The sequence below is a fragment of the Coregonus clupeaformis genome, unplaced genomic scaffold, assembly GCF_020615455.1.
Source record: "Coregonus clupeaformis isolate EN_2021a unplaced genomic scaffold, ASM2061545v1 scaf0085, whole genome shotgun sequence".
NCBI classification, from domain to species: domain Eukaryota; kingdom Metazoa; phylum Chordata; class Actinopteri; order Salmoniformes; family Salmonidae; genus Coregonus; species Coregonus clupeaformis.
In genome coordinates, this window is record NW_025533540.1 from 466,464 (window position 1) to 493,761 (window position 27,298).

At 44.0% G+C, this 27,298-nt stretch overlaps 1 protein-coding gene across 1 annotated transcript; it reads right to left on the reverse strand.

Moving 5' to 3' along the window:
• Positions 1-478: 478 nt before the first annotated feature.
• laptm4b (lysosomal protein transmembrane 4 beta) lies at positions 479-27,298 on the reverse strand. Its single transcript, XM_041869342.2, has 7 exons — positions 26,991-27,298; positions 16,778-16,895; positions 9,664-9,737; positions 9,184-9,306; positions 8,738-8,836; positions 7,227-7,316; positions 479-624 (listed from the first exon to the last, which is right to left on the reverse strand). Exons 1-7 carry the CDS (start codon positions 27,081-27,083, stop codon positions 550-552), a joined length of 672 nt encoding a protein of 223 aa, XP_041725276.1. The 5' UTR covers positions 27,084-27,298; the 3' UTR covers positions 479-549.

A 27,298-nucleotide genomic window follows, 5' to 3' on the forward strand; every position in this document is an offset into this window, starting at 1 on the left:
GGAAGCTTGTGGAAGGCTACCCGAAACGTTTGACCCAAGTTAAACAATTTAAAGGCAATATATAATTCTCTCTACTATTATTCTGACATTTCACATTCTTAAAATAAAGTGGTGATCCTAACTGACCTAAGAGAGCGAATTTTTACTAGGATTAAATGTCAGGAATTGTGAAAAACTGAGTTTAAATGTATTTGGCTAAGGTGTATGTTAACTTCTGACTTCAACTGTATGTGTTGTATCACAACAATGATGTCCCTTAATCATCTCACTGGATTATTCAGTCAATTAGAATTATATAAAAAGTTATATAAAAATACTCCCGATATTACATTCAATGAGGACCAGTCTTTTGTTTACGAAGAGAGAGGAGAAGGAGGGGAGAGAGGAGAGGGAGAGGGGAGAGAGGAGAGGGGAGAGAGGAGAGGGGAGAGAGGAGAGGGGAGAGAGGAGAGAGGAGAGAGGAGAGAGGAGAGGGAGAGAGGAGGATGAGGGAAGAGGAGGGGAGGGAGGGAGGGGATGAGGTCCAGGGCAGAATCTCTCTCCCTCTCCTCATGCTTCCACATACTGAGGGGGGGGCTCCTTGGGACGGATGGCAACAACCTCTTCATAGGGCGGCAGCAGAACCTACAACGAAGAGACACAGCCTGGTTAGATACACGGTGGTGTACTGCTGTAGCCACACTATTCTAAACGAATATGCACTCAGTGGCCAGTTTAAACTGGATCGCTCCTACAGACAGTGAGTCACATGGCCATGGCTTGCAATATAAAGCAGGCAGACAGGCATCCAGGCATTCAGTTACTGTTCAATTGAGCGTTAGAATGGGCAAAACTAGTGACCTAAGCGACTTTGAGCGTGGTGAACATCAGGCGCACCAGTCCCAGTCAGCCAGAGGCAGCCTCCTGAGCTTTCCAGGACAGGGTCTAGGGTTTACTGAGAATGGTGCGACAAACAAAAAAACATCAAGTCTGTAAGTCGCTCTGGATAAGAGCATCTGCTAAATGACTAAAATGTAAATGTAAATAAGTGAGGTCGAAAGAGAATGGCAAAAATGGTGCAAGCTAACAGGCGGACCACAAACAGGCGGACAACTTCGCAGAACGGCATCTCGATACGCACAACTCGTCGGTCCTTGTCACGGATGGGCTATTGCAGCAGACGAGCACACCGGGTTCCACTCCTATCAGGTAAAAACAAGAAGAAGCGGCTCCAGTGGGCACGCGATCACCAACACTGGACAACTGAGGAGTGGAAAAACATTGCCTTGTCCGACGAATCCTGTTGAGTCAGGATCTGGCGTAAGCAGCATGAGTCCGTGGCCCCATCCTGCCTGGTGTCAACGGTACAGGCGGTGGTGGAATGGTGTGGGGAATGCTTTCCTGGCAACGGTACAGGCGGTGGTGTAATGGTGTGGGGAATGCTTTCCTGGCAACGGTACAGGCGGTGGTGGAATGGTGTGGGGAATGCTTTCCTGGCAACGGTACAGGCGGTGGTGGAATGGTGTGGGGAATGCTTTCCTGGCAACGGTACAGGCGGTGGTGGAATGGTGTGGGGAATGCTTTCCTGGCAACGGTACAGGCGGTGGTGGAATGGTGTGGGGAATGCTTTCCTGGCAACGGTACAGGCGGTGGTGGAATGGTGTGGGGAATGCTCTCCTGGCAACGGTACAGGCGGTGGTGGAATGGTGTGGGGAATGCTTTCCTGGCAACGGTACAGGCGGTGGTGGAATGGTGAGGGGAATGCTTTCCTGGCAACGGTACAGGCGGTGGTGGAATGGTGTGGGGAATGCTTTCCTGGCAACGGTACAGGCGGTGGTGGAATGGTGTGGGGAATGCTTTCCTGGCAACGGTACAGGCGGTGGTGGAATGGTGAGGGGAATGCTTTCCTGGCAACGGTACAGGCGGTGGTGGAATGGTGTGGGGAATGCTTTCCTGGCAACGGTACAGGCGGTGGTGTAATGGTGTGGGGAATGCTTTCCTGGCAACGGTACAGGCGGTGGTGGAATGGTGTGGGGAATGCTTTCCTGGCAACGGTACAGGCGGTGGTGGAATGGTGTGGGGAATGCTTTCCTGGCAACGGTACAGGCGGTGGTGTGATGGTGTGGGGAATGCTTTCCTGGCAACGGTACAGGCGGTGGTGGAATGGTGTGGGGAATGCTTTCCTGGCAACGTTACAGGCGGTGGTGGAATGGTGTGGGGAATGCTTTCCTGGCAACGGTACAGGCGGTGGTGGAATGGTGTGGGGAATGCTTTCCTGGCAACGGTACAGGCGGTGGTGGAATGGTGTGGGGAATGCTTTCCTGGCACACGTTAGATCCCTTGATACCAATTGAGCAACATTTCCATGCCCTGAAGGATTCCGGCTGTTCTGGAGACAAAGGGGGGTCCGACCCGGTACTAGATGGGTGTACCTAATAACCTCTGAGTGGACTTTTAGTGCGACTTAGGAGGCGTGCACACCATCCACTGCTTCAGAGTATATTACTTGCAAATGTTCAGTCCCTGGGCAATAAAGTAGATGAGCTCATGGCGAGGATCTCCTTCCAGAGAGACATCAGGGACTGTAACATACTCTGTTTCACGGAATCATGGCTCTCTCCGGATATACTGTCCCTGTTCATACAGCCATCTGGGTTTTCAATACATCGTATGGACAGGAATAAAGAACTCTCCTGGAAGAAGAAAGGCGTGGTGTATGTTTCATGATTAACTACTCATGGTGTGATTGTGGTAACGTACAGGAACTCAAGTCCTTTTGTTCACCCGAACTAGAATACCTCACAATCAAATGTCAACCGCATTACCTCCCTAGAGAATTCTCTTCGGTCATCGTCACAGCCGTATATATTCCCCCCTCAAGCCGATACCACGACAGACCTTTTGCAAACTGGAAACTGTATATCATGAGGCCGCATTTATTATAGCTGGGGACTTTAATAAAGCAAATCTGAAGAAAACGCTACCAAAGTTCTATCAACACATTGCCTGCAGTACTCGTGCTTCAAAAACTCTCAACCATTGTTACTCTCCCTTCCGGGATGGCTACAAGTCCCTCCCCCGACCTGCCTTTGACAAATCAGATCACGACTCCATTTTGCTCCTTCCTTTCTAGACGCAGAAACTCTAGGAAGGAACCAATCGGAATCCATGCTTCAAGACTGTTTTGATCACACGGACTGGGACATGTTCCGGGTTGCGTCTGAGAATAACATTGACGTATACACTGACACGGTGACTTGAGTTCATCAGGAACAGTATAGGTGATGTTGTTCCCACTGTGACAATTAAAACCTTTCCAAACCAAAAACCGTGGATAGATGGCAGCATTCGTGCAAAGCTGAAAGCGCGAACCACCGCATTAACCACGTCAAGGTGACTGGGAATATGGTTGAATAAAAACAGTCCAGTTACGCCCTCCGTAAGACAATCAAACAGGCAAACTATCAGTACAGAGACAAAGTGGAGTGTCAATTCAACTGCTCACACACGAGACATATGTTGCTGGGACTCCAGACAATCACGGATTACAAAGGGAAAACCAGCCACGTTGCGGACACCGACGTCTCGCGCCCTAAACACCTTCTTCGCCCGCTTTGAGGATAACATAGTGCCGCCGACACGTCCCATTCCCGAGGCCGATGTAAGATATTTAAGCGTGCTAACCCTCGCAATGCTGCCAGCCCAGAACGCATCCCTAGCCGCGTCCTCAGAGCATGCGCAGACAAGCTGGCTGGAGTGTTGACGGACATATTCAATCTCTCCCTATCCCAGTCTTCTGTCCCCACTTGCTACAAGATGTCCACCATTGTTCCTGTACCCAAGAAAGCGAAGGTAACTGAACTAAATGACTATCGCCCCGTAGCACTCACTTCAGTCATCATGAAGTGCTTTGAGAGGCTAGTTAAGGATCATATCACCTCCACCTTACCCAACACCCTAGACCCACTGCATACCGCCCCAATACATCCACGGATGATGCAATCGACATCGCACTGCACACTGCCCTATCCCATCTGGACAAGAGGAATACCTATGTAAGAATGCTGTTCATTGACTGCAGCTCAGCCTTCAACACCATAGTACCCTCCAAGCTCATCATTAAGCTCAGGGCCCTGGGTCTGAATCCCGCCCTGTGCAATTGGATCCTGGACTTCCTGACGGGCCACCCCCCAGGTGGTGAAGGTAGGAAACAACATATCCACTTCGCTGATCCTCAACACAGGGGCCCCACAAGGGTGCGTTCTCAGCCCCCTCCTGTCCTCCCTGTTCACCCATGACTGCATGGCCATGCACGCCTCCAACCATGCACGCCTCCATCAAGTTTGCAGAAGACACAACAGTGGTAGGCCTGATTACCAACAATGACGAGACCGCCTACAGGGAGGAGGTGAGGGCTCTCAGAGTGTGGTGCCAGGAAAATAACCTCTCACTCAACGTCAACAAAAGAAAGGAGCTGATCGTGGACTTCAGGAGACAGCAGAGGGAGCAGAGAAAGCTCTTAGAGACTTACCCAGAAAGACTGACAGCTGTAAATCACTGCCAAAGGTGATTCTAACATGTATTAATTTAGGGGTATGAATACTTATGTAAATTAGATACACTAGATATACAAAAGTATGTGGACACCCCTTCAAATTAGTGGATTTGGCTATTTCAGCCATACCTGTTGCTGACAGGTGTATAAAATCGAGCACACAGCCATGCAATCTCCATAGACAAACATTGGCAATAGAATTGCCTTACTGAAGAGCTCAGTGACTTTCAACATGGCACCGTCATAGGATGCCACATTTCCAACAAGTCAGTTCTTCAAATTTCTGCCCTACTAGAACTGCCCTGGTCAACTGTAAGATATTTTATTGTGAAGTGGAAACGTCTAGGAGCAACAACGGCTCAGCCACGAAGTGGTAGGCCACACAAGATCACAGAACGGGACCGCCGAGTGCTGAAGCGCGTAGCGTGTAAAAACCGTCTGTCTTCAGTTGCAACACTCACTACCGAGTTCCAAACTGCCTCTGGAAGCAACGTCAGCACATGAATGCGTTCTCTGGAGTGATGAATCACGTTTCACCATCTGGCAGTCCGACGGACTAATCTGGTTTTGGCGGATGCCAGGAGAACGCTACCTGCCCGAATGCATAGTGCCAACTGTAAAGTTTGGATTAGGAGGAATAATGGTCTGGGGCTGTTTTTCATGGTTCTGGCTTGGCCCCTTAGTTCCAGTGAAGGGAAACCAACTTTGTGTCAACAGTTTGGGGAAGGCCCTTTCCTGTTTCAGCATGACAATGCCCCCGTGCACAAAGCGAGGTCCATACAGAAATGTTTTGTCGAGATCGGTGTGGAAGAACTTGACTGGCCTGCACAGAGCCCTGACCTCAACCCCATCGAACACCTTTGGGATGAATTGGAACGCCGACTGCGAGCCAGGCCTAATCGGCCAACATCAGTGCCCGACCTCACTAATGCTCTTGTGGCTGAATGGAAGCAAGTCAAATATTAATGCCCATGATTTTGGAATGAGATGTTCGACAACCAGGTGTCCACATACTTTTAGTCATGTAGTGTATTTTTGTATTTCATTTTCAATAAATGTGCAAAACTTTCAAAAAACATGTTTCCACTTTGTCATTATGGGGAATTGTGTGTAAAAAAAACAATTTAATAAATGTTGAATTCAGTAACGCAACAAAATGTGGAATAAGTCAAGGGTTATGAATACTTTCTGAAGGCGCTATTAACACTATTTAAACTCAGCAAAAAAAGAAACATCCTCTCACTGTCAACTGCGTTTATTTTCAGCAAACTGAACATGTGTAAATATTTGTATGAACATAAGATTCAAGAACTGAGACATAAACTGAACAAGTTCCACAGACATGTGACTAACAGAAATGTAATAATGTGTCCCTTAACAAAGGGGGGGGGTCAAAATCACAAGTAACAGTCAGTATCTGGTGTGGCCACCAGCTGCATTAAGTACTGCAGTGCATCTCCTCCTCATGGACTGCACCAGATTTGCCAGTTCTTGCTGTGAGATGTTACCCCACTCTTCCACCAAGGCACCTGCAAGTTCCAAGACATTTCTGGGGGGGATCCAACAGGTCCCAGACGTGATCAATGGAATTGAGATCCGGGCTCTTCGCTGGCCATGGCAGAACACTGACATTCCTGTCTTGCAGGAAATCACGCACAGAACGAGCAGTATGGCTGGTGGCATTATCATGCTGGTGGGTCATGTGAGGATGAGCCTGCAGGAAGGGTACCACATGAGGGAGGAGGATGTCTTCCCTGTAATGCACAGCGTTGAGATTGCCTGCAATGACAACAAGCTCAGTCCGATGATGCTGTGACACACCGCCCCAGACCATGACGGACCCTCCACATCGATCCCGCTCCAGAGTACAGGCCTCGATGTAACGCTCATTCCTTTGACGATCAATGCGAATCCGACCATCACCCCTGGTGAGACAAAACCGTGACTTGTCAGTGAAGAGCACTTTATGACAGTCCTGTCTGGTCCAGCGACGGTGGGTTTGTGTTTATAGGCAACGTTGTTGCCGGTGATGTCTGGTGAGGACCTGCCTTACAACAGGCCTACAAGCACTCAGTCCAGCCTCTCTCAGCCTATTGCGGACAGTCTGAGCACTGATGGAGGGATTGTGCTTTCCTGGTGTAACTCGGGCAGTTGTTGTTGCCATCCTGTACCTGTCCCGCAGGTGTGATGTTCAGATGTACCGATCCTGTGCAGGTGTTGTTACACGTGGTCTGCCACTGCGAGGATGATCAGCTGTCCATCCTGTCTCCCTGTAGCGCTGTCTTAGGCGTCTCACAGTAAGGACATTGCAATTTATTGCCCTGGCCACATCTGCAGTCCTCCTGCCTCCTTGCAGCATGCCTAAGGCACGTTCACGCAGATGAGCAGGGACCCTGGGCATCTTTCTTTTGGTGTTTTTTCAGAGTCAGTAGAAAGGCCTCTTTAGTGTCCTAAGTTAACTGTGACCATAATTGCCTACCGTCTGTAAGCTGTCAGTGTCTTAACATTTTACATTTTAGTCATTTAGCAGACGCTCTTAATTGTTTATGGTTCATTGAACAAGCATGGGAAACAGTGTTTAAACCCTTTACAATGAAGATCTGTGAAGTTATTTGGATTTTTACGAATTATCTTTGAAAGACAGGGTCCTGAGTTTAGTATTCTATAATGCATCTCTATAGCAGTGACTTACAGAGGTGTCGTTAGTGGTGACGTATAAAAGCACTTCTCCTCTTATAGTCAAGTATCTGTAGCAGTTCCACACGCAGCCAATCAGGTAGGCCTGCAGAGAGGAAGAACAACAGTTATGGATCTTCACAGAACATTTATAATAATCCTGCTTAGTTACGTAGTCCTATACACATTCCTGTCTGTGCTGTTTCACGTCTGTTTGTTGCCGTCTTGCCAACTCCTATGGTCATCGTCATGCACAAACAGATCTGGGACCACTTTTAAGTCACGTACAGTGCTGTGCAAAAGTATTTGCTCCCTTTCTAATTTTCTCTACTTTTGCATATTTGTGATACTGAATGTTATCAGATCTTCAACCAAAACCTAATATTAGATAAAGGGAACATAAGTGAACAAATAACACAACATTTACATATTTATTTCATAAACAAAGTTATGCAACACCCAATTCCCCTGTGTGAAAATATAATTGCCCCCTTACACTCAATAACTGATTGTGCCACCTTTAGCTGCAATGACTCCAACCAAATGCTTCCTGTAGTTGTTGATCAGTCTCTCACGTCGCTGTGGAGGAATTTTGGCCCACTCTTCCATGCAGAACTGCTTTAACTCAGTGACGTGTGGGTTTTCAAGCATGAACTGCTCGTTTCAAGTCCTGCTACAACATCTCAATTGGGATTAGGTCTGGACTTTGACTAGGCCATTCCAAAACATCACATTTGTTGCTTTTTAGCAATTTTCTGTCACTTGATCGTGTCACTCCCTCCCTACGAAGACAAGCTGCTAACTATGCCCATTGAAATAGATTAACAATTATTCTAACCTGTTTGGCTAAATTGCAAAGTGTCATTTTTTAAAAATCTTTTACTTTCAACATCCTAAAGAAATGAATAAATAATTGTTGATAATCTCCAGCCAGAAGAGGACTGGCCACCCCTCAGAGCCTGGTTCCCCTCTACCCAGTACAGCCAGTAGAGGACAGGCCACCCCCCAGAGCCTGGTTCCCCTCTACCCAGTACAGCCAGTAGAGGACTGGTCACCCCTCAGAGCCTGGTTCCTCTGGTCTACCCAGTACAGCCAGTAGAGGACTGGCCACCCCTCAGAGCCTGGTTCCTCTCTACCCAGTACAGCCAGAAGGGGACTGGCCACCCCTCAGAGCCTGGTTCCTCTCCACCCGGCACAGCCAGAAGGGGACTGGCCACCCCTCAGAGCCTGGTTCCTCTCTAGGTTTCTTCCTAGGTTCCTGCCTTTCTAGGGAGTTTTTCCTAGCCACCGTGCTTCTACATCTGCATTGCTTGCTGTTTGGGGTTTTAGGATGGGTTTCTGTATGGCACTTTGTGACATCTGCTGATATAAAAAGGGGTTTATAAAATACATTTAATTTTCTGGAGCAACAATCCAAGTTCAAGAGCAAAGTGACAAGGGTCCTATGTAGCAGGACTATATAGGGATCCTGGTCGGTTGGGCTGAGATAGACACAAAGTCTATACTATATATAATATAGATTCTTACCTTAAAGGAGAGGATGCAGCCCACGAAGAGCAGCACTAAGAAGGCCAGGCACAAGTTGTTGGTGGACATGATGTCCTCTTTGTACGGTAACGTCCCTGGCTGAGAGAGAAGATACAAGATGAACAACTCCAGAGACCTACGTGATCCAAAATGGAAGAAGGAATGTTTTTGTAGCTAGACATAATATACAGTATATTTCCATCGGTTTTATGTCGAATTTTTGGAAATGAAAAATAAAAAGTTACAAAATAAAAATGTCTGAAGGAATGTAATCAAAGAGATTACATTTTACTACATAAAGCAAATACAAGAATATGGAGGAAGGACAGACATGAAAGACAAAACATTCTGCTGTATGATATTGATGGGCTTTATGAGCTCCTTCCTCTGGATGGTGTTGGGGTTATATAAGACTGTATATGAGTTATAATATATTTATATATTACCAGCTGGTGTAAGTAGTCCTGGATACTGTTGGGGTACACCACAACACTGATGGCCACCAGGGTGTTAAGGACAAAGTCAAAGATTTGGTAGCAGAAGAATGGGATGAGCCACGCTGCATGTTGCTGTAAGGAGAAAATACGTTTTCATTTAAAAAGTATAGGAGATTTAGTGAGAATTTCACTTCACTTGAAAACAGTATTTAGCAGACTACAGCGACTTACAGTTAGTGATAATTTTTAACGGGAAGAAAAATGGCATTGCAAACGCCATGCTCTACAACAGTGTGAATACGAGAGCCTTAGACCACTCATCAGGAGAGACAGTATTCTGTTTTTTTTTTTGGGGGGTAGTCTGTATGGTATTCTACTGTTGACTGGTAAAACGGTACTATAGCCTACAACCACAGAGATTAACAGTTATATATGTATATCTATGCCTACAACAATGATGTATTGTTCATTAGTTATTTGTGTGATTACCTTGTAAGCGCCATAGGTTGCCATGCCACATATCAGAATCATGAGCAGGGAGATTGCCGTGGCGATACACATATCTGTTGAAAGAAAAGCTAAACATGAACATAGTCGCGACTTGTTCTATTATACAGAAAGAGATTCAGTAATAAAAGTCCATGGCTCGATTGAAACGAACAAGCAGAATTTACCGCTGGATTTCTTAAAACGCTACTAACGGGAGATTACATGCACCTGTGGGTTCATCTAAGCTTGATTGCAACAAAAAAACTTGAGGATAAACCAGCAGATCAGTTGATCTCTCATTGTCAAGAGATTATGACAGACAGCTGATCTAAATTCTCTACTACCGCCCCAATTAAATATCAACCTATCAGGAGCATCGGAAACCTCAAGGCTGATTAATGTGTTTTTTTAAATATTTGAGTATGAGAAGTAGTAGGCCTATATTTAATTCAAACGTTTCACTAAAATGGCAAAATAATATAATATATGCCGAGTGGCGCAGCGGTCTAAGGCACTGCATCGCAGTGCTAGAGGTGTCACTACAGACCCGGGTTCGATCCCGGGCTGTATCACAACCGGAAATGATCGGGATTCCCATAGGGCGGCACAGCGTCGTCCGGGTTAGGGGAGGGTTTGGCCCAGCGTCGTCCGGGTTAGGGGAGGGTTTGGCCGGGTTAGGGGAGGGTTTGGCCCAGCGTCGTCCGGGTTAGGGGAGGGTTTGGCCCAGTGTGGTCCAGGTTAGGGGAGGGTTTGGCCCAGCGTCGTCCGGGTTAGGGGAGGGTTGGGCCCAGTGTGGTCCAGGTTAGGGTAGGGTTTGGCCCAGCGTCGTCCGGGTTAGGGGAGGGTTGGGCCCAGCGTCGTCCGGGTTAGGGGAGGGTTTGGCCCAGCGTCGTCCGGGGTTAGGGGAGGGTTTGGCCCAGCGTCGTCCGGGTTAGGGGAGAGTTTGGCCCAGCGTCGTCCGGGTTAGGGGAGGGTTGGGTCCAGGTTAGGGGAGGGTTGGGCCCAGCGTCGTCCGGGTTAGGGGAGGGTTTGGCCAGGGGGGCTTTACAAGTAGGCCGTCATTGTAAATAAGAATTTGTTCTTAACTGACTTGCCTAGTTAAATAATATATAATGATTTACTTGATTTAGTTACACATTTCAAATATGGACTGTCCAGGGATTTGTTACCCCTTGAACTTGATAAGAAATGACCATATCAGACAATTGTATTTTAAAGACATGTAGGACCAGAAAACCTCTGTTGCTATCATCAGTTATTAGTGTGTCATAACATGTAGGACCAAACAATCTCTGTCTGTGCTTCTAGTTGGTTCTCATAACAAGACATCATGCCTCACAAACAATGTCCTGCACTTACTAACATCATCCATGACATCATCCCAGTAATAATAAGACTTACTAACATCATCCATGACATCATCCCAGTAATAATAAGACTTACTAACATCATCCATGACATCATCCCAGTAATAATAAGACTTACTAACATCATCCATGACATCATCCCAGTAATAGCAAGATTTAATAACATCATCCATGACATCATCCCAGTAATAATAAGACTTACTAACATCATCCATGACATCATCCCAGTAATAGCAAGATTTAATAACATCATCCCAGTAATAATAAGACTTACTAACATCATCCATGACATCATCCCAGTAATAATAAGACTTACTAACATCATCCATGACATCATCCCAGTAATAATAAGACTTACTAACATCATCCATGACATCATCCCAGTAATAAGACTTACTAACGTCATCCATGACATCATCCCAGTAATAGCAAGATTTAATAACATCATCCATGACATCATCCCAGTAATAATAAGACTTACTAACATCATCCATGACATCATCCCAGTAATAAGACTTACTAACATCATCCATGACATCATCCCAGTAATAGCAAGATTTACTAACATCATCCATGACATCATCCCAGTAATAATAAGACTTACTAACATCATCCCAGTAATAATAAGACTTACTAACATCATCCATGACATCATCCCAGTAATAGTAAGACTTACTAACGTCATCCATGACATCATCCCAGTAATAATAAGACTTACTAACATCATCCATGACATCATCCCAGTAATAATAAGACTTACTAACATCATCCATGACATCATCCCAGTAATAGCAAGACTTACTAACATCATCCATGACATCATCCCAGTAATAATAAGACTTACTAACATCATCCATGACATCATCCCAGTAATAAGACTTACTAACATCATCCATGACATCATCCCAGTAATAGCAAGATTTACTAACATCATCCATGACATCATCCCAGTAATAATAAGACTTACTAACATCATCCCAGTAATAATAAGACTTACTAACATCATCCATGACATCATCCCAGTAATAGCAAGACTTACTAACATCATCCATGACATCATCCCAGTAATAATAAGACTTACTAACATCATCCATGACATCATCCCAGTAATAAGACTTACTAACATCATCCATGACATCATCCCAGTAATAGCAAGATTTACTAACATCATCCATGACATCATCCCAGTAATAATAAGACTTACTAACATCATCCATGACATCATCCCAGTAATAATAAGACTTACTAGCATCATCCATGACATCATCCCAGTAATAATAAGACTTACTAACATCATCCATGACATCATCCCAGTAATAGTAAGACTTACTAATGTCATCCATGACATCATCCCAGTAATAATAAGACTTACTAACATCATCCATGACATCATCCCAGTAATAATAAGACTTACTAACATCATCCATGACATCATCCCAGTAATAATAAGACTTACTAGCATCATCCATGACATCATCCCAGTAATAGCAAGACTTAATAACATCATCCATGACATCATCCCAGTAATAATAAGACTTACTAACATCATCCATGACATCATCCCAGTAATAAGACTTACTAACATCATCCATGACATCATCCCAGTAATAGCAAGATTTAATAACATCATCCATGACATCATCCCAGTAATAGTAAGACTTACTAACATCATCCATGACATCATCCCAGTAATAATAAGACTTACTAACATCATCCATGACATCATCCCAGTAATAATAAGACTTACTAACATCATCCATGACATCATCCCAGTAATAGCAAGATTTACTAACATCATCCATGACATCATCCCAGTAATAATAAGACTTACTAACATCATCCATGACATCATCCCAGTAATAGTAAGACTTACTAACGTCATCCATGACATCATCCCAGTAATAATAAGACTTACTAACATCATCCATGACATCATCCCAGTAATAAGACTTACTAACATCATCCATGACATCATCCCAGTAATAATAAGACTTACTAACATCATCCATGACATCATCCCAGTAATAATAAGACTTATTAGCATCATCCATGACATCATCCCAGTAATAAGACTTACTAACATCATCCATGACATCATCCCAGTAATAGCAAGATTTACTAACATCATCCATGACATCATCCCAGTAATAATAAGACTTACTAGCATCATCCATGACATCATCCCAGTAATAATAAGACTTACTAACATCATCCATGACATCATCCCAGTAATAGTAAGACTTACTAATGTCATCCATGACATCATCCCAGTAATAATAAGACTTACTAACATCATCCATGACATCATCCCAGTAATAATAAGACTTACTAACATCATCCATGACATCATCCCAGTAATAATAAGACTTACTAGCATCATCCATGACATCATCCCAGTAATAGCAAGACTTACTAGCATCATCCATGACATCATCCCAGTAATAGTAAGACTTACTAACATCATCCATGACATCATCCCAGTAATAAGACTTACTAACATCATCCATGACATCATCCCAGTAATAGCAAGATTTAATAACATCATCCATGACATCATCCCAGTAATAGTAAGACTTACTAACATCATCCATGACATCATCCCAGTAATAATAAGACTTACTAACATCATCCATGACATCATCCCAGTAATAATAAGACTTACTAACATCATCCATGACATCATCCCAGTAATAGCAAGATTTACTAACATCATCCATGACATCATCCCAGTAATAATAAGACTTACTAACATCATCCATGACATCATCCCAGTAATAGTAAGACTTACTAACGTCATCCATGACATCATCCCAGTAATAATAAGACTTACTAACATCATCCATGACATCATCCCAGTAATAAGACTTACTAACATCATCCATGACATCATCCCAGTAATAATAAGACTTACTAACATCATCCATGACATCATCCCAGTAATAATAAGACTTATTAGCATCATCCATGACATCATCCCAGTAATAAGACTTACTAACATCATCCATGACATCATCCCAGTAATAGCAAGATTTACTAACATCATCCATGACATCATCCCAGTAATAATAAGACTTACTAGCATCATCCATGACATCATCCCAGTAATAATAAGACTTACTAGCATCATCCATGACATCACCCAGTAATAATAAGACTTACTAACATCATCCATGACATCATCCCAGTAATAATAAGACTTACTAACATCATCCATGACATCATCCTAGTAATAATAAGACTTACTAACATCATCCATGACATCATCCCAGTAATAATAAGACTTACTAGCATCATCCATGACATCATCCCAGTAATAATAAGACTTACTAACATCATCCATGACATCATCCCAGTAATAATAAGACTTACTAACATCATCCATGACATCATCCCAGTAATAATAAGACTTACTAACATCATCCATGACATCATCCCAGTAATAATAAGACTTACTAACATCATCCATGACATCATCCTAGTAATAATAAGACTTACTAACATCATCCATGACATCATCCCAGTAATAATAAGACTTACTAACATCATCCATGACATCATCCCAGTAATAATAAGACTTACTAACATCATCCATGACATCATCCCAGTAATAATAAGACTTACTAGCATCATCCATGACATCATCCCAGTAATAATAAGACTTACTAACATCATCCATGACATCATCCCAGTAATAGTAAGACTTACTAATGTCATCCATGACATCATCCCAGTAATAATAAGACTTACTAACATCATCCATGACATCATCCCAGTAATAATAAGACTTACTAACATCATCCATGACATCATCCCAGTAATAAGACTTACTAACATCATCCATGACATCATCCCAGTAATAGCAAGATTTAATATCATCCATGACATCATCCCAGTAATAGTAAGACTTACTAACATCATCCATGACATCATCCCAGTAATAATAAGACTTACTAACATCATCCATGACATCATCCCAGTAATAATAAGACTTACTAACATCATCCATGACATCATCCCAGTAATAGCAAGATTTACTAACATCATCCATGACATCATCCCAGTAATAATAAGACTTACTAACATCATCCATGACATCATCCCAGTAATAGTAAGACTTACTAACGTCATCCATGACATCATCCCAGTAATAATAAGACTTACTAACATCATCCATGACATCATCCCAGTAATAAGACTTACTAACATCATCCATGACATCATCCCAGTAATAATAAGACTTACTAACATCATCCATGACATCACCCAGTAATAATAAGACTTACTAGCATCATCCATGACATCATCCCAGTAATAAGACTTACTAACATCATCCATGACATCATCCCAGTAATAGCAAGATTTACTAACATCATCCATGACATCATCCCAGTAATAATAAGACTTACTAGCATCATCCATGACATCATCCCAGTAATAATAAGACTTACTAGCATCATCCATGACATCATCCCAGTAATAATAAGACTTACTAACATCATCCATGACATCATCCCAGTAATAATAAGACTTACTAACATCATCCATGACATCATCCTAGTAATAATAAGACTTACTAACATCATCCATGACATCATCCCAGTAATAATAAGACTTACTAGCATCATCCATGACATCATCCCAGTAATAATAAGACTTACTAACATCATCCATGACATCATCCCAGTAATAATAAGACTTACTAACATCATCCATGACATCATCCCAGTAATAATAAGACTTACTAACATCATCCATGACATCATCCCAGTAATAATAAGACTTACTAACATCATCCATGACATCATCCCAGTAATAATAAGACTTACTAGCATCATCCATGACATCATCCCAGTAATAAGACTTACTAACATCATCCATGACATCATCCCAGTAATAGCAAGATTTACTAACATCATCCATGACATCATCCCAGTAATAATAAGACTTACTAGCATCATCCATGACATCATCCCAGTAATAATAAGACTTACTAGCATCATCCATGACATCATCCCAGTAATAATAAGACTTACTAACATCATCCATGACATCATCCCAGTAATAATAAGACTTACTAACATCATCCATGACATCATCCTAGTAATAATAAGACTTACTAACATCATCCATGACATCATCCCAGTAATAATAAGACTTACTAGCATCATCCATGACATCATCCCAGTAATAATAAGACTTACTAACATCATCCATGACATCATCCCAGTAATAATAAGACTTACTAACATCATCCATGACATCATCCCAGTAATAATAAGACTTACTAACATCATCCATGACATCATCCCAGTAATAATAAGACTTACTAACATCATCCATGACATCATCCTAGTAATAATAAGACTTACTAACATCATCCATGACATCATCCCAGTAATAATAAGACTTACTAACATCATCCATGACATCATCCCAGTAATAATAAGACTTACTAACATCATCCATGACATCATCCCAGTAATAATAAGACTTACTAACATCATCCATGACATCATCCTAGTAATAATAAGACTTACTAACATCATCCATGACATCATCCCAGTAATAATAAGACTTACTAACATCATCCATGACATCATCCCAGTAATAATAAGACTTACTAACATCATCCATGACATCATCCCAGTAATAATAAGACTTACTAACATCATCCATGACATCATCCCAGTAATAATAAGACTTACTAACATCATCCATGACATCATCCTAGTAATAATAAGACTTACTAGCATCATCCATGACATCCAAGTCTGATCCCAGCTCAGCGTTGGTAAGGAGGTAGCCGTACTGGATCGGGTTGTTCAGGGCCGATAGTAGGATGAGGAGAACCACTGCATTGATGAGCTGGAGGAGAGGAACATCATTTAGAATAGCTGGATTACTATTTTAGGACCCAATACTTTACCGAATGGAAGCCTGAGAATGATTACCTTTAGTAGATTAACAGTTCACCAGTTACAGTGGGGGAAAGTATTTAGTCAGCCACCAATGGTCCAAGTTCTCCCACTTAACAAGATGAGAGGCCTGTCATTTTCATCATAGGTACACGTCAACTATGACAGACAAAATGAGAAAAACAAATCCAGAAAATCACATTGTAGGATTTTTAATGAAATTATTTGCAAATTATGGTGGAAAATAAGTATTTGGTCAATAACAAAAGTTTCTCAATACTTTGTTATATACCCTTTGTTGGCAATGACACAGGTCAAACGTTTTCTGTAAGTCTTCACAAGGTTTTCACACACTGTTGCTGGTATTTTGGCCCATTCCTCCATGCATATCTCCTCTAGAGCAGTGATGTTTTGGGGCTGTCGCTGGGCAACACAGACTTTCAACTCCCTCCAAAGATTTTCTATGGGGTTGAGATCTGGAGATTGGCTAGGCCACTCCAGGACCTTGAAATGCTTCTTACGAAGCCACTCCTTCGTTGCCCGGGTGGTGTGTTTGGGATCATTGTCATGCTGAAAGACCCAGCCACGTTTCATCTTCAATGCCCTTGCTGATGGAAGGAGGTTTTCACTCAAAATCTCACGATACATGGCCCCATTCATTCTTTCCTTTACACGGATCAGTCGTCCTGGTCCCTTTGCAGAAAAACAGCCCCAAAGCATGATGTTTCCACCCCCATGTTTCACAGTAGGTATGGTGTTCTTTGGATGCAACTCAGCATTCTTTGTCCTCCAAACACCGACGAGTTGAGTTTTTACCAAAAAGTTATATTTTGGTTTCATCAGACCACATGACCTTCTCCCATTCCTCCTCTGGATCATCCAGATGGTGATTGGCAAACCGAGGGTGATTGACCGTCATCTTGAACTTCTTCCATTTTCTAATAATTGCGCCAACAGTTGTTGCCTTCTCACCAAGCTGCTTGCCTATTGTCCTGTAGCCCATCCCAGCCTTGTGCAGGTCTACAATTTTATCCCTGATGTCCTTACACAGCTCTCTGGTCTTGGCCATTGTGGAGAGGTTGGAGTCTGTTTGATTGAGTATGTGGACAGGTGTCTTTTATACAGGTAACAAGTTCAAACAGGTGCAGTTAATACAGGTAATGAGTGGAGAACAGGAGGACTTCTTAAAGAAAAACTAACAGGTCTGTGAGAGCCGGAATTCTTACTGGTTGGTAGGTGATCAAATACTTATGTCATGCAATAAAAGGCAAATTAATTCATAAAAAATCATACAATGTGATTTTCTGGATTTTTGTTTTAGATTCCGTCTCTCACAGTTGAAGTGTACCTATGATAAAAATTACAGACCTCTACATGCTTTGTAAGTAGGAAAACCTGCTAAATCGGCAGTGTATCAAATACTTGTTCTCCCCACTGTATATATGTGCCCTCTGTTCCTCCTTGTCGATTATTGTCCCATGTCTGTTGGTCTCGTGTACTGTGCTCTGGTTGGTTACGGGTCTCGTCCCGTGTATTGTGTAGAGGTTACACCTCGCTCTTTGTTTGGGTTACATCCCTTTTGTATATATACGCACATGTGTTTGTGTTGGGTGGAGTAAATCAAACCCCTAATACGTATTCCTGTTCCTGTCTTCTAATCATTATACAATGTGACATCACCATAATCAATTACAGAGAGAAAAGCCTGATCAAGCTTCTTAATAGCCATAAACGGGAAGCAGGCCTTATTACAAAAATAAAAACCCAATTTTAATTTAAGCTTCCTCACAAGATTATCCATATGAACTTTAAAGGACAACTTGTCATCCAACTATATACCTGGGTATGTGTAGGATGACACTTTTTCAGTGGATAAGCCACCAGATGTGACAATGCTAGCTCTGGTAAAGGTCATGCATTTTGTTTTTTGTACATTCAAGACCAGTTTGAGACCATAAATCTAGCAACCGCTTCTCCGCTCCTAGCCTTCAGTGCACACCTGTGCTCACGTAGCAGGCCTTGCCGCAGACAGACGCTCCTGACTCGGCGCGCTCCAACTCCAAAAAGGTCTAGGCTACAGTTCACGAGCGGCCCGAGGAGAAAAAGGCCTCAATCAGAAATCTTTGTACAAGCAAAGTTCGTAAAATAGTTGAAATAAAATTATAGTTGTTATATACAGCATCCACCTTCACATCAAAAGTGTTTTGCTTCAATGGACAGGATCAGGTTCATTAAAACTCAGATCTCAAGAATCAGATACACAAACGGACAGACTGATTGGCTGTGGTCCTCTATAGCTCACCTGGTAGAGCACGGCGCTTGTAACGCCAAGGTAGTGGGTTCGATCCCGGGGACCACCCATACACAAAAAAAATGTATGCACGCATGACTGTAAGTCGCTTTGGATAAATGGCATATTATTATTATCTATGGATTTACCCATTCACTGAACCTTCCTTCTTCTAGCCAGGACAATGGCAATAGAGACGAAACAAGATATACACAAAGCAAATGTTTTACTTCATAACTACCAGCTAGCTATATGTGAATCGTAATAAATGTAGCTAAACTGATAGTATAACAGGCTAAAATGACCTAAAACCAATGTTGTCCAAGGTAGATGTCAATTCTTAATGGGTAGCTCCCTAACAATTATTCGTGGCCATCTGGCTAGCTAACAATAGTAGCTAGCCAGTTAGCTATATTGACTTACTATGGGCTTATGACCTATACTTTCCGTTGAAGCTTGTATCAATGCATGAGTCAACATAAGTACAAACGGAGTACGCATTCGAGAAGTGCCCTCCGTGCTACGTTTCGCACACTTTGATTTGGACTCATACTCCGACCCTCCCTTGCTCGGAGCACGGTAGTATGCATTTTGAGAAACACCCCGTTGTCTCTCCATTCAGCACCACTCTAATCTTGAGGAGCGGTTCTTTAAAACATGCATCCAATCCCCTTGATCCCTTACATAACTAGACCTATCATATGCTTCAACGTGCCACTGTTCCCAGAGCTGTGGCAAGACAGGACAATAATATAGGTTCAGATTGTGACGTTAAATTGCAGGCGCAGATGGTCCAATTTCAAAACGATTTGGAGCGTAGTTGAAAAGTTAACGAGCTGACTAACGGACTAATTAGAAAAATAAAAGCAGTACTTTTCAATGCGTGAGATACAGGGGCGCAACTTTGGTATTAGAAGTGGGGGGGGGATAATAATTATTTATATTTTTCTCCAGTCGGATAAACCCTCCAAACAGCCTACCCGACCGCTGGGAGGCTTCCGCATGGTCCTAACGCACACCGTTGCCTCGTTTTGTATTACATTCCAATGATAAAACGGGGAGGGATGCAATTTCAGAATGTGTGTGGGGGGGGGCATGTCCCCGTCCCCAGTGAAAGTTGTGCCCCTTGTGAGATATAAAATGTGTGCCCTGAGAGCTTGAGAAGAGGGTAAAATGTGTGTCTCAAGGCCAATGAGAGTTGGCAGCTCTGTAGACTGACACTGCTGAACAGCTCCAGTAGGCTCACCCCACCGGGCAGAGGTCAGCTCAACATCACCCCACCGGGCAGAGGTCAGCTCAACATCACCCCACCGGGCAGAGGTCAGCTCAACATCACCCCACCGGGCAGAGGTCAGCTCAACATCACCCCACCGGGCAGAGGTCAGCTCAACATCACCCCACCGGGCACAGAGGTCAGCTCAACATCACCCCACCAGGCAGAGGTCAGCTCAACATCACCCCACCGGGCACAGAGGTCAGCTCAACATCACCCCACCGGGCAGAGGTCAGCTCAACATCACCCCACCGGGCAGAGGTCAGCTCAACATCACCCCACCGGGCAGAGGTCAGCTCAACATCACCCCACCGGGCACAGAAGTCAGCTCAACATCACCCCACCGGGCACAGAGGTCAGCTCAACATCACCCCACCGGGCACAGAGGTCAGTTCAACATCACCCCACCGGGCACAGAGGTCAGCTCAACATCAATCAATCAATCAATTTTATTTTATATAGCCCTTCTTACATCAGCTAATATCTCGAAGTGCTGTACAGAAACCCAGCCTAAAACCCCAAACAGCTAATAATGCAGGTGTAGAAGCACGGTGGCTAGGAAAAACTCCCTAGAAAGGCAAAACCTAGGAAGAAACCTAGAGAGGAACCAGGCTATGAGGGGTGGCCAGTCCTCTTCTGGCTGTGCCGGGTGGAGATTATAACAGAACCATGCCAAGATGTTCAAAAATGTTCATAAGTGACAAGCATGGTCAAATAATAATCAGGAATAAATCTCAGTTGGCTTTTCATAGCCGATCATTAGAGTTTAAAACAGCAGGTCTGGGACAGGTAGGGGTTCCATAACCGCAGGCAGAACAGTTTAAACTGGAATAGCAGCAAGGCCAGGCGGACTGGGGACAGCAAGGAGTCACCACGGCCGGTAGTCCCGACGTATGGTCCTAGGGCTCAGGTCTCTCAGTTGGCTTTTCATAGCCGATCATTTAGAGTTGAAAACAGCAGGTCTGGGACAGGTAGGGGTTTCGTAGCCGCAGGCAGAACAGTTGAAACTGGAATAGCAGCAAGGCCAGGCGGACTGGGGACAGCAAGGTGTCATCATGCCCGGTAGTCCTGACGTATGGTCCTAGGGCTCAGGTTCTCAGAGAGAAAGAGAGAACGAGAGAATTAGAGAGGCATACTTAAATTCACACAGGACACTGGATAAGACAGGAGAAGTACTCCAGGTATAACCAACTAACCCCAGCCCCCCGACACATAAACTACTGCAGCATAAATACTGGAGGCTGAGACAGGAGCGGTCCGGAGACACTGTGGCCCCATCCGAAGAAACCCCCGGACAGGGCCAAACAGGAAGGATATAACCCCACCCACTCCGCCAAAGCACAGCCCCCGCACCACTAGAGGGATATCCCCAACCACCAACTTACAATCCTGAGACAAGGCCGAGTATAGCCCACAGAGGTCTCCACCACAGCACAAACCAAGGGGGGGCGCCAACCCAGACAGGAAGATCACGTCAGTAACTCAACCCACTCAAGTGACGCACCCCTCCCAGGGACGGCATGAAAGAGCACCAGCAAGCCAGTGACTCAGCCCCTGCAACAGGGTTAGAGGCAGAGAACCCCAGTGGAGAGGGGAACCGGCCCGGCAGAGACAGCAAGGGCTGTTCGTTGCTCCAGCCTTTCCGTTCACCTTCACACTCCTGGGCCAGACTACACTCAATCATATGACCTACTGAAGAGATAAGTCTTCAGTAAAGACTTAAAGGTTGAGACCGAGTCTGCGTCTCTCACATGGGTAGGCAGACTGTTCCATAAAAATGGAGATCTATAGGAGAAAGCCCTGCCTCCCGCTGTTTGCTTAGAAATTCTAGGGACAATTAGGAGGCCTGCGTCTTGTGACCGTAGCGTACGTATTGGTATGTACGGCAGGACCAACTCGGAAAGATAGGTAGGAGCAAGCCCATGTAACGCTTTATAGGTTAACAGTAAAACCTTGAAATCAGCCCTTGCCTTAACAGGAAGCCAGTGTAGGGAAGCTAGCACTGGAGTAATATGATCAAATTTCTTGGTTCTAGTCAGGATTCTAGCAGCCGTATTTAGCACTAACTGAAGTTTATTTAGTGCTTTATCCGGGTAGCCGGAAAATAGAGCATTGCAGTAGTCTAATCTAGAAGTAACAAATGCATGGATTAATTTTTCTGCATCATTTTTGGACAGAAAATTTCTGATTTTTGCAATGTTACGTAGATGGAAAAAAGCTGTCCTTGAAACAGTCTTGATATGTTCGTCAAAAGAGAGATCAGGGTCAAGAGTAACGCCTAGGTCCTTCACAGTTTTATTTGAGACGACTTTACAACCATCAAGATGAATTGTCAGATTTAACAGAAGATCTCTTTGTTTCTTGGGACCTAGAACAAGCATCTCTGTTTTGTCCGAGTTTAAAAGTAAAAAGTTTTCAGCCATCCACTTCCTTATGTCTGAAACACAGGCTTCTAGCGAAGGCAATTTTGGGGCTTCACCATGCTTCATTGAAATGTACAGCTGTGTGTCATCCGCATAGCAGTGAAAGTTAACATTATGTTTTCGAATAACATCCCCAAGAGGTAAAATATATAGTGAAAACAATAGTGGTCCTAAAACGGAACCTTGAGGAACACCGAAATGTACAGTTGATTTGTCGGAGGACAGACCATTCACAGAGACAAACTGATATCTTTCCGACAGGTAGGATCTAAACCAGGCCAGAACTTGTCCGTGTAGACCAATTTGGGTTTCCAGTCTCTCCAAAAGAATGTGGTGATCGATGGTGTCAAAGGCAGCACTAAGGTCTAGTAGCACGAGGACAGATGCAGAGCCTCGGTCTGACGCCATTAAAAGGTCATTTACCACCTTCACAAGTGCAGTCTCAGTGCTATGATGGGGTCTAAAACCAGACTGAAGCATTTCGTATACATTGTTTGTCTTCAGAAAGGCAGTAAGTTGCTGCGCAACAGCTTTTTCTAAAATTTTTGAGAGGAATGGAAGATTCGATATAGGCCGATAGTTTTTTATATTTTCCGGGTCAAGGTTTGGCTTTTTCAAGAGAGGCTTTATCACTGCCACTTTTAGTGAGTTTGGTACACATCCGGTGGATAGAGAGCTGTTTATTATGTTCAACATAGGAGGGCCAAGCACAGGAAGCAGCTCCTTCAGCAGTTTAGTAGGAATAGGATCCAGTATGCAGCTTGAAGGTTTAGAGGCCATGATTATTTTCATCATTGTGTCAAGAGATATAGTACTAAAACACTTAAGTGTCTCTCCCGATCCCAGGCCCTCGCAGAGTCTGTGCAGATCCAGGACAGCTAAGCCCTGGAGGAATACGCAGATTCAAAGAGGAGTCCGTAATTTGCTTTCTAATGGTCATGATCTTTTCCTCAAAGAAGTTCATGAATTTATCACTGCTGAAGTGAAAACCATCCTCTCTTGGGGAATGCTGCTTTTAGTTAGCTTTGCAACAGTATCAAAAAGAAATTTTGGATTGTTCTTATTTTCCTCGATTAATTTGGAAAAGTAGGATGATCGAGCAGCAGTGAGGGCTCTTCGGGTACTGCACGGTACTGTCTTTCCAAGCTAGTCGGAAGACTTCCAGTTTGGTGTGGCGCCATTTCCGTTCCAATTTCCTGGAAGCTTGCTTCAAAGCTCGGGTATTTTCTGTATACCAGGGAGCTAGTTTCTTATGACAAATGTTTTTCGTTTTTAGGGGTGCAACTGCATCTAGGGTATTGCGCAAGGTTAAATTGAGTTCCTCAGTTAAGTGGTTAACTGATTTTTGTCCTCTGACGTCCTTGGGTAGGCAGAAGGAGTCTGGAAGGGCATCAATGAATTTTTGTGTTGTCTGAGAATTTATAGCACGACTTTTGATGCTCCTTGGTTGGGGTCTGAGCAGATTATTTGTTGCGATTGCAAACGTAATAAAATGGTGGTCCGATAGTCCAGGATTTTGTGGAAAAACATTAAGATCTACAACATTTATTCCATGGGACAAAACTAGGTCCAGAGTATGACTGTGGCAGTGAGTAGGTCCAGAGACATGTTGGACAAAACCCACTGAGTCGATAATGGCTCCGAAAGACTTTTGGAGTGGGTCTGTGGACTTCTCCATGTGAATATTAAAATCACCAAAAATTAGAATATGATCTGCTATGACTACAAGGTCTGATAGGAATTCAGGAAACTCAGAGAGGAACGCTGTATATGGCCCAGGAGGCCTGTAAACAGTAGCTATAAAAGTGATTGAGTAGGCTGCATAGATTTCATGACTAGAAGCTCGAAAGATGAAAACGTCATTTTTTTTTGTAAATTGAAATTTGCTATCGTAAATGTTAGCAACACCTCCGCCTTTGCGGGATGCACGGGGAATATGGTCACTAGTGTAACCAGGAGGTGAGGCCTCATTTAACACAGCAAATTCATCAGGCTTAAGCCATGTTTCAGTCAGGCCAATCACATCAAGATTATGATCAGTGATTAGTTCATTGACTATGACTGCCTTTGAGGTGAGGGATCTAACATTAAGTAACCCTATTTTGAGATGTGAGGTATCACGATCTCTTTCAATAATGGCAGGAATGGAGGAGGTCTTTATCCTAATAAGATTGCTAGGGTGAACACCACCATGTTTAGTTTTGCCCAACCTAGGTCGAGGCACAGACACAGTCTCAATGGGTATGGCTGAGCTGACTACACTGACTATGCTATTGGCAGACTCCACTAAGCTGGCAGGTTGGCTAACAGCCTGCTGCCTGGCCTGCACCCTATTTCACAACATCACCCCACCGGGCACAGAGGTCAGCTCAACATCACCCCACCGGGCAGAGGTCAGCTCAACATCACCCCACCGGGCAGAGGTCAGCTCAACATCACCCCACCGGGCACAGAGGTCAGTTCAACATCACCCCACCGGGCACAGAGGTCAGCTCAACATCACCCCACCGGGCAGAGGTCAGCTCAACATCACCCCACCGGGCAGAGGTCAGTTCAACATCACCCCACCGGGCAGAGGTCAGCTCAACATCACCCCACCGGGCAGAGGTCAGCTCAACATCACCCCACCGGGCACAGAGGTCAGCTCAACATCACCCCACCGGGCACAGAGGTCAGCTCAACATCACCCCACCGGGCACAGAGGTCAGTTCAACATCACCCCACCGGGCAGAGGTCAGCTCAACATCACCCCACCGGGCACAGAGGTCAGCTCAACATCACCCCACCGGGCACAGAGGTCAGCTCAACATCACCCCACCGGGCACAGAGGTCAGCTCAACATCACCCCACCGGGCAGAGGTCAGCTCAACATCACCCCACCGGGCACAGAGGTCAGCTCAACATCACCCCACCGGGCACAGAGGTCAGCTCAACATCACCCCACCGGGCACAGAGGTCAGCTCAACATCACCCCACCTGGCAGAGGTCAGCTCAACATCACCCCACCGGGCACAGAGGTCAGCTCAACATCACCCCACCGGGCAGAGGTCAGCTCAACATCACCCCACCGGGCAGAGGTCAGCTCAACATCACCCCACCGGGCACAGAGGTCAGCTCAACATCACCCCACCGGGCACAGAGGTCAGCTCAACATCTAGTTTTTATAAAAATGTGTTTGAGTTGTAAACTAACGTGAAATCAACAAAAAATTGCACCATGTTATTGGATTTTAGGTAAAAGTTAGGTGGAAAAAAAGACGAAATGTCTTTATGTTGATGACTTTTTGTAAATCCAATCAGTTTTCCACGTTGATTAACGTCATCACATTGATTTGTTGTTGTTGTTGAAATGACATGGAAACAACGTTCGTTCAGCCATCATTTACCCAGTGGGACTGCAGTACGTTGTGGTGGCAATGGAACAGTACAGTGAATTAAAGATAATCTAGAAGATGTCTCCATGTCTTTATCGGATCTGTGTCAGTGGATTTGTTTGGATATTTTTTTCGTCCATAGTACAACGTTACATCAACAACATAGCAAACTGTGCACGGAGACTGCTTTAATGTTGATCTCCACCAGAGCTATTTTAAGACGTATGAACAATCCTCTTTCTAAAAACAGAAGTCAACTCCGACAATAGCTCAAACGATTATTGACATGTTGGAGAAATTACAAATAAAATGTCGACGTCATGGACGCTGCTCAATAAATCCAAAATGATATCGGTTGATAAAATGTATCAGATCTGGACTGGAACATTCTAGCGGCTACTTGGTGAAAGTAAATTGATACATGACAACGTAACCCAATACGCTGTGGCTTTGTGAAGGACATGACAAATGGCCAATGATATTGCAATGAAGACTGAAGAACCGTGCCACTGCCAACCGCTGAACGACGAGAGAAGTCTTTCAATATGTATCATTTATTCTTTCCTTTGTTGAATGACAACACAACACATTCCGTGACATGATTCACAATCGGCCCGGCCATAGGCGCATTTCACAGTAGCCTACTTTTATAGCTTATATTATAGTAATAAAATGATTTCTCCTACCATATACCATATCCCCAGGATAACGGTGCCCGTCCGAACATGGCAGCAGAGGCAGCAGCTAGTGGTATACCAGCGGTCCCACGGGGAAATCATTGTTCTGGTTGGAGAGGTTCAACTATTTCATGTATGTTTCTATAGGTAAATAATATAGGTTTCCCCCGTTAACCTATTAAGTAAAACGGTGGAGACTTCCTCGTCCTCAGAGCAGCTACTTTCGATGACTGTTGTCCACAGTTTGAATGCACCGTCCGGAGTAATCGGTCATCCCGGGAACACATGACCAGCGAGGAGGATTTCAGCAGGCTGTG

Coding starts and splice junctions, on each gene's coding strand:
- laptm4b (XM_041869342.2), bottom strand. CDS start 27,083: ATGATTTCCCCGTGGGACCGCTGGTATACCACTAGCTGCTGCCTCTGC. Junction 16,896..26,990: donor TCCTGGGGATATGGTATATG/GTAGGAGAAATC, acceptor CCTCTCCTCCAG/CTCATCAATGCAGTGGTTCT. Junction 625..7,226: donor TCACCACTAACGACACCTCT/GTAAGTCACTGC, acceptor TCTTCGTTGTAG/GTTCTGCTGCCGCCCTATGA.